General features: G+C 42.9%; 1 protein-coding gene across 2 annotated transcripts in view; it reads right to left on the reverse strand.

Moving 5' to 3' along the window:
* The window catches only part of CSMD2 (CUB and Sushi multiple domains 2), a 474,291-nt gene that overhangs the window by 316,682 nt on the left and 144,712 nt on the right, over window positions 1-12,897 (reverse strand). For both annotated transcript variants that reach the window (XM_083751582.1, XM_083751583.1), the window contains exon 5: window positions 5,659-5,866. In XM_083751582.1, coding sequence (XP_083607708.1) covers window positions 5,659-5,866 — 208 coding nt within the window. The remainder of the gene's footprint in view (window positions 1-5,658; window positions 5,867-12,897) is intronic.

The following is a 12,897-nucleotide window of genomic DNA, read 5'->3' on the forward strand; positions in this document are numbered from 1 at the left end:
AACCAGGGAGAGGTAGCTAATGCTGCAGAAGGCAGAATTGGGATTCAAGACTGAAGAACTGGGCCAAAACTAACAAAACAAATTCCATTAGGAACAAATGTAAGGTTCTCAACTTGTGCAGGAAAAATATGACTTGACAACAATGCATGCGGAAAGAATATGGGGTTTTTAAGAGACCACAAGTTTAGCATGAGTCAACTGTGTGAAGCAGCAGAAGAAAAAAGGCTAATGCCACTCTAGGCTGCATCAACAGAAGTATAGTATCCTGATCAAGGGAAGTAATAGCACTGCTCTATTCTGCCTTGGTCAGACCACACCTGAAGTACTGTGTCCAGTTCAGGGCAACACATTTTAAGGATAATACTGGCAAGCTGGAACATGTAAAGAGGAGGGTGACCAGGATGTTCAAGAGTCTGGAAACCAAGACTTATGAGGAATTGTTGAGAGAGTTGGGTACATTTAGACTGGAGAAGAGAAGACTGAGAGGTGATATGCTATCCATCTTCAAATATCTGAAGGGCTGTCACATAGAAGATGGAGCAAGTTTGTTTTCTGCTGCTCCAGAATGTAGGACCCAAACAAATGGATTAAAATGACAGGAAAGGATATTCCGACAAAATTTTAAGAAGAACTTTCTGATGGTAGCAGCTGTTCCACGGTGGGATGGACAACCTCAGAGGGTGGAGGACTCATTTTTTAGAAGTTTTTAAATAGAGGTTGGGTGGCTATCAGTCAGGGATTTTTTTCAGTTGTGATTCCTCCAACCCTCCAATTCTTTGATTTTATGCTGCCTCCAGTTATGGTTGTGCCTCTTCCATCCTGAAGCACGGCACCACATCCAATACAAGTTTGCTACATGGATGGTTCAAATTTTTCTGTGTGTTTTCTATGAGTTTTTTTGACCTAATTATAGCTGTTTATAATTCTTATTAAATATTTGAGTCAGAATGCATAATTCGGCCTTGAGTCTATCTGGCATGTTGCTAATAATTAAAATCATGGCTCTTATTTTGTTTTTAATAAAGGAAATTAAAAGGCAAAAGGGGAAATGATTTCTAGCAATATTGTGAAACAGAATCATAAACATATTTTAAACAAAACACCAGATTTCTTCTCTCTCTCAGCCCACTCCACCTCCACCCCCACTGGCAAAAATTACTTACAAAAAGAAGGGGGGAAATGAATCATTTGAATTTAATTACCAACCTCTGGGTATTCTTTGGCAGCTTTCAAAAGTAAAATTTGAAAAGCCTTTTCCAAGTCTGTGCTAGAACTTGAGAAGTTAGTTTCTTGTGAATATGAAATTAAATTATGCTGAAATCATGGGGAGTTCTCCAGGCCAGTAGACTGGAAAGAGCAGCCCTCTGGCTTACTTTAGACAACAGAGACCTGGCCCTTTTCTGAAAAGGGACTCTTAGAAATAATGAGGTTTGCCAAAGACAGCCCAAGGCAGCTAGTCCCTGAGGGGGTGGGGGGAATCCACACAGTACCCACTAACATAGCATAATGCACCAGGAAGAAGTCCTGCAGAAGCATAACAGAAAGATTGTCTGCTAGTCTTCTCCCTGACTCATTCATGCTGTTCAACACCCATCAGCCACAGACGGCATACCAACGGCCAATTGTAACCAACAAAATCTGGAGGGCCACAGGTTCACCATCCCTACTTCCATTCACTGGATATAATCTGAAAGCTCTTATAGAGATCAGAACTGGTCACATGACATGATGTGGTCTTAATCACTGTTAACCAAGATTTTGCAGATCCAAAATACCCAGGAGAAATCTCTGCCCAGGAACATAGCAAGCTGCATTATACTGTGTCAGACCATTGGTCCACCTAACTCAATACTGGCTGCAATGGCTACAAGCAGCTTTCTAAGGTTTGAGGCAGCAATCTTTTCCAGCCCTTCCTGGAGATACCAGGGATCAAACCAGAGACCTTCACATGCAAAGCAGATGCTCTACCGCACAGCTACAGCCCTTCCCCTGATGGTAGCATAATACCACCCCATATTCAGGACCAGCTGCAAACCTGGGCTCTTCTCTGTCCTTAGGGAAGAGAAACAGGACAGAAAGGCTGTTGGGAGAAGCTCACGTCCCTCCTACCTGCAACAGACACTCGCTGCCAGCATTACACCAATAGTCTGAATAGTCTCAGAAGCTTCATAGCTTGTGAAGTTTGCCAGCACCAGATGAAAGTGACTGCCCCCTAAAGTATTAACGTACACTAATAAATGCCATTTCTGCATTAAAAAGAGCAACATCTAATTTTCATGCAAGCTCCAGGAACATTAAACAATTGGGTACGAGTTAAATGGCAGCTATCCCAGATTAATAGCTTTGCAACAACTCAGACTATAATTCCCCCCAAACAGCTTGTCAGGCAAGTATAAAATTAGCTACATGAATACGTCTTTACTTCTGATGGTGACACAACTGTGGTAAACACATTACCTTTTAATTTAATACCCAGCAATATCTCTAATTATGTCAGCAGTTGACAACCTTTCCCCTTCCTGAGAGGATTTGGAGTGTAGAAATAATGCCCCCCCCAACATCTTGTAAATTGCCTGGTCACCTACGATGACTAAGGATTGGTTATGAGTGACAAGGCAAGGCAAGGATGATCTGGTCAATTAGAAAAGAGTTCCTCTCCACCTCCTTTTCACCATCTAACTACCACAAATCACTTACAGCATTATGTTTGAGAAAAAGAATGTTTGCAGTCACTGGAGATTTCAGGTCTGTGTCAGCATTTTTCATGGCTAGAACAGGGGACCTGCAGGCCTGTGTTCTGCTGTCCTATCTGGTGAGCCACTGAGGCTGTAGGTTGGAGCATTCCCTGGATGGTAAAGTGCTCGTAGGCTCTGGAGTGATTGACCCAAGTTGACCACTGGCTCTCTGATCTGGCTTTTGGATCAGGCTGGGATTTTTCCTGGGCAACACAAGTGTCTACTCTACTGTGTGTGGCTCCCAGCTCCTGATGCTCATTCCACAGCTACAAAAGGGCCAGAACTTATACTCTCTTTTTATCAATCCAGCAGTATGTTCAACAGGACTTTGGAACTTGAAATATTAGAAGTAAGTGAAACCTCTGGGCTGCCAAACCTGCAAAATTTCAAGAAATGTGTGAATGTGCACAAAGCCTATCTGTGGTGGAAGCAGGTTCTTCTGCCAATGGCAGACAGTGGGTGGCTGCCATGATTCAACATCATTCCAAGTCATTTTGGGGGGGGCGGGTTGGGGTTGGTGGCTACTGGACATCCAATGCTGCTGGCACTAATAAGACCTCCCTCCATCGCACCGACCCCAATTTACAAAACATATTCCTTCTCCAATTTAGCCACCTGTAGATTTGTTTCAGTCCAACATACTGGCTGCTTGTTGTGGTGGTGGTCATTTCCACTTTCATGGTGGCATTTTATTTGGGCAGCCACTAAACTCCACCCAACTTGGTTTCTCTTCTTCAGATACTTCACAAGCACCCTGTCTTGGACCTCAAGTCATGCCCTCTGTGTCCTCCTCCCTTTCAGAAAGCAAGCAAGCACAGGTCCAGCCCCAAATGCAAAGGTTGCTCTCTTTTCCCCCACTGAGAATTATTTACCACAGGAAATAAAAAAGAAACACAACTGTGATTACAAGAGAAGATTGATTTATTTTGCTCTAAGCAGATGGAGCCTGTGTTATTTTAAGACTCCTTCATGAATGATTCTCTGCATCTTTTATTCTGGGTATCTCTCAGTCACAGTGTCTTGTAACACAGCAGGAGGGGAGAGCGGAGAGATAGGTGACAAAATGCTAATCCTGCCATCAGAGCCCAAAAGGAAGACCTTGTCTTTGAAGAGACTGCATTCCTATCCTGCAATGTAAAGCCCTGGAGTCAGCAGCCGCTGCAGCCTAAGTGGGGGCCTTGATAAAAAATACTTTGTCAGTGTCACACGGGCCCAGGGTACACTTACACATTAGAAATTAAGGCAAAAGCAATATACTACAAAAGACACATGGCTGCTTCCAATTGCTTCACGTATCTTCCTTTCATCTTCCCATTTAATATTTGATTAAATATTATTTCATTGCAATTAAAGTTTCCATGTCTCATTCTATTTCCCCATCCTAGAATCCTCCAGAGCAGTTAGAAAACAAAAACCTGCTTTGAATTCCTCTCCAAAACACATTTGTATTGCCTTTCCAAGAACCCCCATTTTACTTGAACATAACAACATTAGAACATAAGAAGTGCCTTGCTGGATCAGGCCAATAACCCATCTAGCCCACCATCCTGTGCTCATAGCGGCTAACCAGTTGACTATGTGAAACCTCCAAGATGCACCTCGGTTACAGCATCATACGAACACTGAGACCGCCTGGCTTCAAAAGTCTTATGGCTCCTGTTACTGCTGGTACATCTTAATTTAAAACAGTGGGAAATTTCCAGCAGCACAAATATCTTCTTCCCCTTCACAATTTCTGGGGGTGAGGATGAGGTGCCATGGCAGAAGTTCAGAGTTTCACCAAGTCAACAAGGGATTGTGTACCCTAATTGCTTAACTAGCGCCACCAATGGTTACAGAGACAAATGGACAGAGGCAATGGTAGCGTTCCAAAGGGAAGGGAGCTTTACTGGTCTACATGAGCCTGAGGTTCATCCCAAGCCACAGTTCAGAGCAAACCTAATTTTAGCAAGATCACCACTGTTCCCATAACAGAGACAGCAACCCATTTTAAAATAATCACACCATTCTAAAAAGCAAGGTTATGGACCGTTACATCCTACACTTTAAATTCTACTTAACCAGCTCTCTACTATGGAAATCATCAGCAAGGACATGTATCAAAGACAGAAACCCATTGCTGCAAAGCTTAACCAAGCTATCAAAAATATCTAGATATTTCTCATTACTGCATGCTTTAAAAAGCTCTTAATAGTGACTATAACAAGCTGCAAATCCTGATCATGAAATCTTCTCTTTAAGTGCAAAACTTTAGTGCATCATAGATGACACCCTGCATTTCATTTCAGAGTTAAAATCATAAATGCACAGATACAATTAAATCTGTATGCCAATGTGAGCAGTATAGAAAATCAGAACTTAACTGCACTCCACAAACACTAACAGCAAAGGGTTGTATCCAACATCAGCTATGCTAAAAGAAGACCCACTGAAATAAATCTAAATTAGTCATGTTCATTAATTTCAGTGGGTCTACTCTGAGTGTAACTACTGTGAGATACATCCCACAAATCCTTAAAAAAATCTGGACCCAGACTATCAAAGAGGCTGCCTCAACCCCTATGATATATTGCAGCTTTTAAGACTCGCAGTGCCCTTTTTAAATACCTCTACTTTTATTTATTTATTTTATTTCAGAACTCATCTGCTGTTCTACATCAAAGTGTGCGCGAGTGGTGTGCAGAAATAGAATATAAAACATAATACAGGTCATAAAGCAGTGTTAAAAGAAAACAACCAACGAGAATGAAAGACTGCATTAAAAATAGACTAATTTTGGAAGCCTTTAGAGATATGTCTCATTTAAGTCTGCAAGGACACACACGTAGAGGCTTGGAGCTTTCTTTCCCCACAGATTCACCAAAGTTGAGAGATATACTGGCAGATAACCCACAGATATAAGAAAGCATAGCCATCATCTTACCATAGGGAGGACCCTTCAGTTCCCGTAACCTCTAAAAAGTCGTATTCGTCTTCTAGCTGAAAATCCAGGAATACCAAAGCGATGGTGTCCCCAGGCTCTGCTAGAATGGTCCATGTGCAGTCTGCATTGTTGCTGTACTCCGAAGGATAATGGGGGGTCGAAATAATCCCACTCTGCCCCCGAAGCGTTCCACCACAGGCATCATCAGCTGAAGGCAAAATATGAAGGCAAAATTAGAAGTAAGATGTATTCAGTTTGCATTTTCAGGCAAACCTATGTCATTCTCACTTCCTTACAGATTTTGTGATGTAGTTCTTCAACCAAAATGGTTTGCACAGAAGTACATATAATACTGAGGCACCCTTAGTGGGTGGTTACCTAGACCAATTTTTGCATGGAGGAAGAGGAGGATGATGATGATGATGATGATATATGCAAATGGATGTGGAAATGGGTCAACTGCCCCACCACCATCCCTAGACACCCACAACTTAAGGACAAACTCCAGGCTCTAGCTTCATAAGGTTTTGGAAGACCTGCTCTAAAACAATGCAGCTGGAGGTGCTTCATCGTGTGGGGAAGGCAGTCTGTGCATGCTTAGAAGCAAATTTAATATTTCTTCATGCATATTCCAGGATCCAACTTTAGGGCTCATACAAACTCATGCTTGTCTCTTGCCTAGAAAGCACAGGTCTGATTAGTTTTCCCTTGCCTCTCCACTTTCCCCTGGAAATCCCGTTCAAACTCAGTTGACATTTGCTCCAGTTCAGCAGTAAAGATCAGGTTTCGTTGGGGGGGGGGGGAGCTGCAGGGCAAGGGCTGGATGAGTCCTTAGTCTGCTTATTTGTGTTTCTGGCTTCTACAAGGTTGGGGGCTTTGTTGTAAATGCCATCAATAAAGTATATCCCTCATCCCCATGGGAGGGCACAGCAAAGTGATGACAGTTTGCCAAAGCTGAAATATTATGTCTATATGGTTCTTTGCGACACACAGTCATTTAGCACAAGGCAGTTCAGGCTCAAACGATACATGGCAGAAATGTGAGTGACCTTTTGCCCTGATATAGTGGTTTGTTTTTAATGTAAAACTCCTTGGAGGTGATAGCAAGGGGGAGGGAATGCAGCTTGGAAGGGAGCAATAGAACAGATAGAAGAGACCGGGCAAATCTGGAAGGTGGGTGGAATCAGGAACATAGAAAGCTGTCTTATAGCAGGTCAGACTATTTGTCCACCGAGTCCAGTATTGACAGGCAGCAGCTCTTCAGAGTTTAAAGCAAGAAGTCCTTTCATATCACCAACTAGAACCTGATTCTTCTAATGGGATACACTGGAGACTGAACTGTAGATCTTCTGCAAGAAAAGAATGTGCTTCGCCACTGGGCATTAGGACCCTCTACTCGGGCATGGGGCTTTGAGCGTTAGTGCGTTAGTGGGGCACCACCCTCCTCTGGGGCAAAAAACCAATTCTGCTTTGGAAAAAAATTCACCACTATTGTTCTTTTTGCAATAGCTTATATTCTGACATTCAACATAAACAGCACCCAAGGCAGCTTTCTCCATGAAATGGCTTGCTTTGTCCTTGTTTTTCATCACGCCGGTTGTGGAGTTGGATGCAATGCTCATTTTACTGTCTATAATGTAAGCCTACTGTCCTTGGCTGAAACCCCTTCTCAGCCACAAGCTCACAAAACTAACAACAAATAGGAGTGCAATGAAATCTGGAGTGCGCTTGAACATAGCTTGAAGGAAACAGTTCACAAGTATTCTATCAAGGTGGCAAAACACAAAAATACCAAGGCAGCAGCAGCTTTAATGAAAACAGAAGAATAGACAAATGATTGATTTAGCTATCTGCAAGCTGAATTCTATATACAGTAATCTTGTATTCCACAGCATTTCAGAAGAATTTGGTAATTTGAGTTATCTCTTGTTGACATGTTGGACATTTTCATTTTTAAAACTTAATCTATTTAAATTTTTGACAAGTCACAGTCAAATATTTGGTTCTATTTAGTTTATTGTTGCTTATGCCATAGAGTGTGTGCATGTGCCAAGTGGCATATATAACTGGCAATTATTTGTAATAGCTCATGGCTAAAAACGACTTAAAAATGACTGATTCATGAATGTAATCCTTTCCGTTGCTTAACATGCATATTAAAAAAGAGAAAAGACCACAAGTCTCCCCCCTTTCCATATTTCAGAAATATATTATGTTAGCAACCAAAAATAATGTCTTTATTGCCATTTTCCTGTCTAACAAGTCCGCTTCTTTGGTGGGTGGCCCTGGGTCCCATGGTGATCCGAGCAGGGGACAGAGACTGGCGCCCTTCTCACTGCTTCTTGTCCATGCCGCTGGCACTGGGTGGGCTCCTGCTCAAGGGGTGGGCTTGAGGGGTGGGAAAGTGGGGTTATCCAAGGCTGGTGAAAGGGAAATTATTCCCTTCCTTCCTCCCAAACTCCATCATCTCTTCAATATCCAAGGCCTCATCCCCAAAGCATTAGGAGTTTGGCAATGAATGCAGTAAGGGAGGGCTGAATAGTAAAGGATGATATAGGAACGGAATGGGTGCATTTGCTCACCTTTGCTATTAAACCACTATTAAATCACTATTAATATTAGGTGGGTTTCCTCTAGTTCCAAGTTCAGTCTGTGATTATTGCTGCTTGTGTAGCCAAATCAGCACCGCCCACACATAAAAGAAAGGTATCAGCAGGCTGGGGGAATCCCAAGGTTTGCAGAAGGAGAGAAATACTGAAGGGGAAATAACCAGACCCAAAAACAATGAAATGAGGACAGAGGCATGAAAAACCTGAATGGAAGGTTTTTCATGGACTGGAGTAGTTGGAATCCTAAATAAAAGTACTGTACTTCACACTGCAATGTTTTGCTGCAGGTCCCGCCCACCTCTAAATAAGCAACACACACACACACACACACACACACACACACAGAGTCATTCAGTAAAGCTGACAGCATTTTCTGTGCAGAAAGAGAACGGGATCCGTGGCTTGCCACAGGTTATCTTCCTGTACAAGCTGACTCTATTAACGCAAAGCTATTAGAGCAAATAAAGTAGGAGGATCAAGGACGAAAAACATGGGAAGAAGATAAAGGGAAGTGAAGAATTAATTTGACTTGCATTGTGGTAGTGTGTCACTTTAGGATGTTGGAGTGCCATCAAAAGGCGGCACTATTTATTGAGAAGGCGCCAACAAAAGCCTGTTAACTTTACAATGCACACTACAGAACAGCATTGCAGATGCGTTCGTCAAGGGGCTCTCTCCAGCTTTACATGGTGAACACCTATTTGTCTCAAGCAGCTTTAAAACCCAAGGATAAATATTGTCATTATATTTTCAAAAGACTTCTGGTTGAAGGCACAGGTCATCTCCACTTGAACATTTACAGCACTGGTGCATCAAACTCATCAGTCCTATATCTGGAAACTTCGGGTCACACAATACTATGCCATCAGCAAAACAGCCTCTTAACCCCCCCCCCCCCAATACATCCACTCCCTGGATGTCCTCTTCAAACTGAAGAGAGGGAAATATTTGAAAGGCCCAATACCATCTTTAGTATACATCAGTCTCTTATAGCCTAAGCCCTATACACTTCTCATTAGGGTATTGAAGCAGCTCATCAGATTGCCTTCCTACTTTAAGCAAAGCTGTTGTGATGTCATATGCTGCAAGCTTGCAACTTATGTGAATTTAACTTGTGTTCATTCAGCTTTAGGCTCTTGGCAAAATATTCTCAATAAATTAAAAGGGGGTGGAAAGGGGCCGGGCATCCAGGAAAAAAGACTTCAGCAATCCGACATGCATTGCACCCAATATGTTTTTGACTATGCACGATTTTGGCTTTAGGCATGATCCCCGGATGTAAGTTGCGAGCTTACTGTACATCTTTAAAAAGTGAGTAAACACATTCATGAAGTAGGCAAGCATTATTGGCTACTAACCACAATACCTAGGTTCACCATGAGTTCAAGGCAGCCTGCTGCTGAACATCAACTACTGGAGGACAAGCAGAGAGCTATTGCCTCCATGCCCTGCTTGCCTGGGATAGCTGTTGGGTCGCTGCAGGAAACAGGATCCAGACTAGATGGGCCTTCAGTCAGACCCAGCGGAGGGATTTAAAAATGTACCTGTAAACCTCCACTGTTCCCTGCACTGTCCTTACCTTATCCCACAATGACTTGACAAGCTTCTATCTGCTTCTTTGGTTCTGCCAGTTTTTTCTTCTCTAGACCAGAGATATCCAACATGGTGCCCTCTAGTGTTTGCTGGACTACAGTTCCCATCAGCTCCAGACACAATGGCCAATGGTCAGGAAACTTGAGTGTTGTAGGAAAACAATCTCTGGAGAGCAGCATGTTGGCTACCCCTGCTCTAGACTGATCCTTGGTCAAATCAGCAGAACTCTCCTTTTCACAATATGAGACAGCTAGCTTGGTCCTGGAATATTTACCACCAAGGCATATTGTCACAATGTTATCTTGATTATTTCCTGCATAATCTGTGCCAAAGGCTTTGGTCTGAGCTAATCCACAGCCCCAATGGCCAGTCCAAACAGGTACACTTGGTCCAAAAGGTGCTCAGGATTTGGCATCTCTGGAATTGTAATATTGGTAGGTATACAGAAGTTTATGGTGAAGCACTAGGCCACATTGTGCAGGAGAATTCTTGCATCAGTATCTTATTCCCAATACTTCAAACAGTCTTAAAAAGAGCGAGAGCCACAAATAGAACTCAGAAGCCTGAATAAAGCTTGCAGATCATCATTTGTCATCTGGAATTGAGGCTACGCTTGGAGCAAGGTACTGGGTGTGTATAAAAGCTGGACACAAATGCTCCAGCAAGGGAGATTCCCAAGGAGGTGGGATCCACTGAGAACATCTCTTTCCCCACATTTGCTGCCTGAATCTAGTACATGGATAGCATCATTAAGAGGAATCTCTCTGTGCACCTTAAAATATTATAACGGTATCCAGCGGAAGGAAGCGATCTTTAACACACTTTGAGCCCGATTTATGATATGGCTTGGTAGAATATTGGTTTCTGAACAATTCAGCCACCATCTCAATGAGCAGGGCCTGAAATGACTGCTGTAAACTCCAGGAGGAAAGAAGCTCCCCTTCACGCCAACTCAGATTTCTTATGACCATCTGTTGCCCAACTGTGTCAAGCCGGTGAGGCAAACACATTGCGTAAGTACAAATTGCATCCCTGTGTGTGACAGCTGGTACTCAGGGCAGAAATAACCCAAACCACAATTCTGTCTGCATTTTGAAAAGGAACAAGCCAAACTGGCAAATAATTGCTACAGCCACTTGGGGGACAGGAACAGTGTGTGAAAGCCATGGACATGCGAGTTTCTTAATCACTTCTGTGGAGTCCATTATGCATTTCCTCATGTGAGGAAGGCTAGAGGTTCAGCAGTGAAGATGCTTTTGCTGACAGGCCCTGATCCAAACAGGTGCTTCAGTGACCTTCAGCCTCCTCCCAAGTAGCCTTGCAGGCAACTAGCAGGGCACTTTGGCTCTGAAGTTTCTGCCTGGCTTATTGCTTCCTCTACCCCTGTGGTTCTGGGTGAGACGAGAGTAGTCCAGGAATCCAGGCAGCTGATGTGAGGCAAGGCTTCCTTAGGACAAGGTTTCCTCAGGAACATTGGCATTATGGAGATTTGCTGGAGAGTCCTGCTCCTCTTGCTCCTCCTCTGAGGACAGTTCAAGTTCAAGGTCTAGGCAGAGTTCAACTGTGACAACCACGATCCTTTACTGGCCTTCCAAAAGCCCAAGTTCCATTTAGAACAGAATTAGTAATAACAGAATTAGTTTAAGTATTTACTGTATGTATGTCTGCTGCTCAAGTGCTTATCATAAAGTACCTCAGGAACCCTTCCAACAGCCTTCTAAGGCAGGCCAGTGGTATTCTCTCCATAATTAGGAAAGGAGACACTGAAGCTGAGAGGAATAGTGGTTAATTTGTGGCTGAGGCAATCTTCTTCAAAACCAGGAGCTTTCCAAATAACACGCTGCATTCATTGAACCATTTCCAGCATCCTCATCTGGGTAAATCAGACTAAGTTTCTGGTACTCGTGATATCATGATCAGGCCAAAGTTGTGTGGTGATCATCCTCAAAATCCAGAACTAGAGTGTGTTCTCTCCATCTTAGGATCCCTAAGGTCAGTTGCTGGAGCCAGAACAGCTGGGTTTCAGCTGGCATAAGGCATTGCTCTGTCAGGCAGGCTGGGGCAACTTCTAGAGTTTATAGTATATTTGATTGGCCAAACCAGAGGCCTCTTGCTGCCTGCCATTTTCACAGAGATGGATGCTACACACAGCCCCATCTCCTTCTGTTGTGCTGACCAGTGAAGAGCAGAAAGTCAGGTTATCAGTCCACATAGTAGGCCTGCCCAATCCAGAGGCTTCCCAGTGCTTGTGAATCAATATGTTTTAGACAGTAGCAGTTGTTGTGCAGCAGCATTCCTTTCCACATCTGAAGAGTGCTTTGAGGTCTAAGCACACATGGTCCCAGGTAACACACCAAGATAGGTCACAGCCCAAGGCTATGAGTTTTGTAGTTCAACTTCCTGAGGCCTGGGTGACATGACTGTTGATAGACAATTTAAGAAACAGAGCAGTAGGAATACTGATGACAGAGACAATGTGGATATTTCTTTTTTTTAAGGCCCCAATTAAAGAGTCAATTTTCCATCCTGAAAATCATTTCTCCGTTAAATTCTTCATGGAAATCATCCCACGGCACTCTCTCTCTGAATAAAACCATTATGTCAGACCCGATACCAAAACAGTATAAAACCAGCTGGTTCCTTTTCTGGAGAATTATCCCCTTTGTTCTTGAAACTTTAATTAAAAAATCCTTTTAAAATATTAAGAGCTTCCAGCACTACTTGTTAATATTTCCCCTAATTTGATGAGCTTATTTTTAACTTTTTATTACAACATATCAAAGTGCCTGTCAAGAGCCCAGGATAAATAAATAAATAAAAACAAAACATAAACACACACTTTGTGCACAGCGCATTCCAAGCAACTGTTTGAGTTCTAATAGGCCAGGGCACATTTAATGAGATAATGCGTATTTGATATGCTTAAAAAGCAGCATTACAAATGTTCTCAACTCCTTCGGCTGGCTTCCTGAATCTGTGCTCAGCTGCCAAGTGGAGTCATAAACCCATCAGCTCCGCTTAAATACAGCAAACTAAC

The sequence above is a fragment of the Podarcis gaigeae genome, assembly GCF_964106915.1.
Source record: "Podarcis gaigeae genome assembly, chromosome: 8".
Classification (NCBI taxonomy): Eukaryota; Metazoa; Chordata; class Lepidosauria; order Squamata; family Lacertidae; genus Podarcis; species Podarcis gaigeae.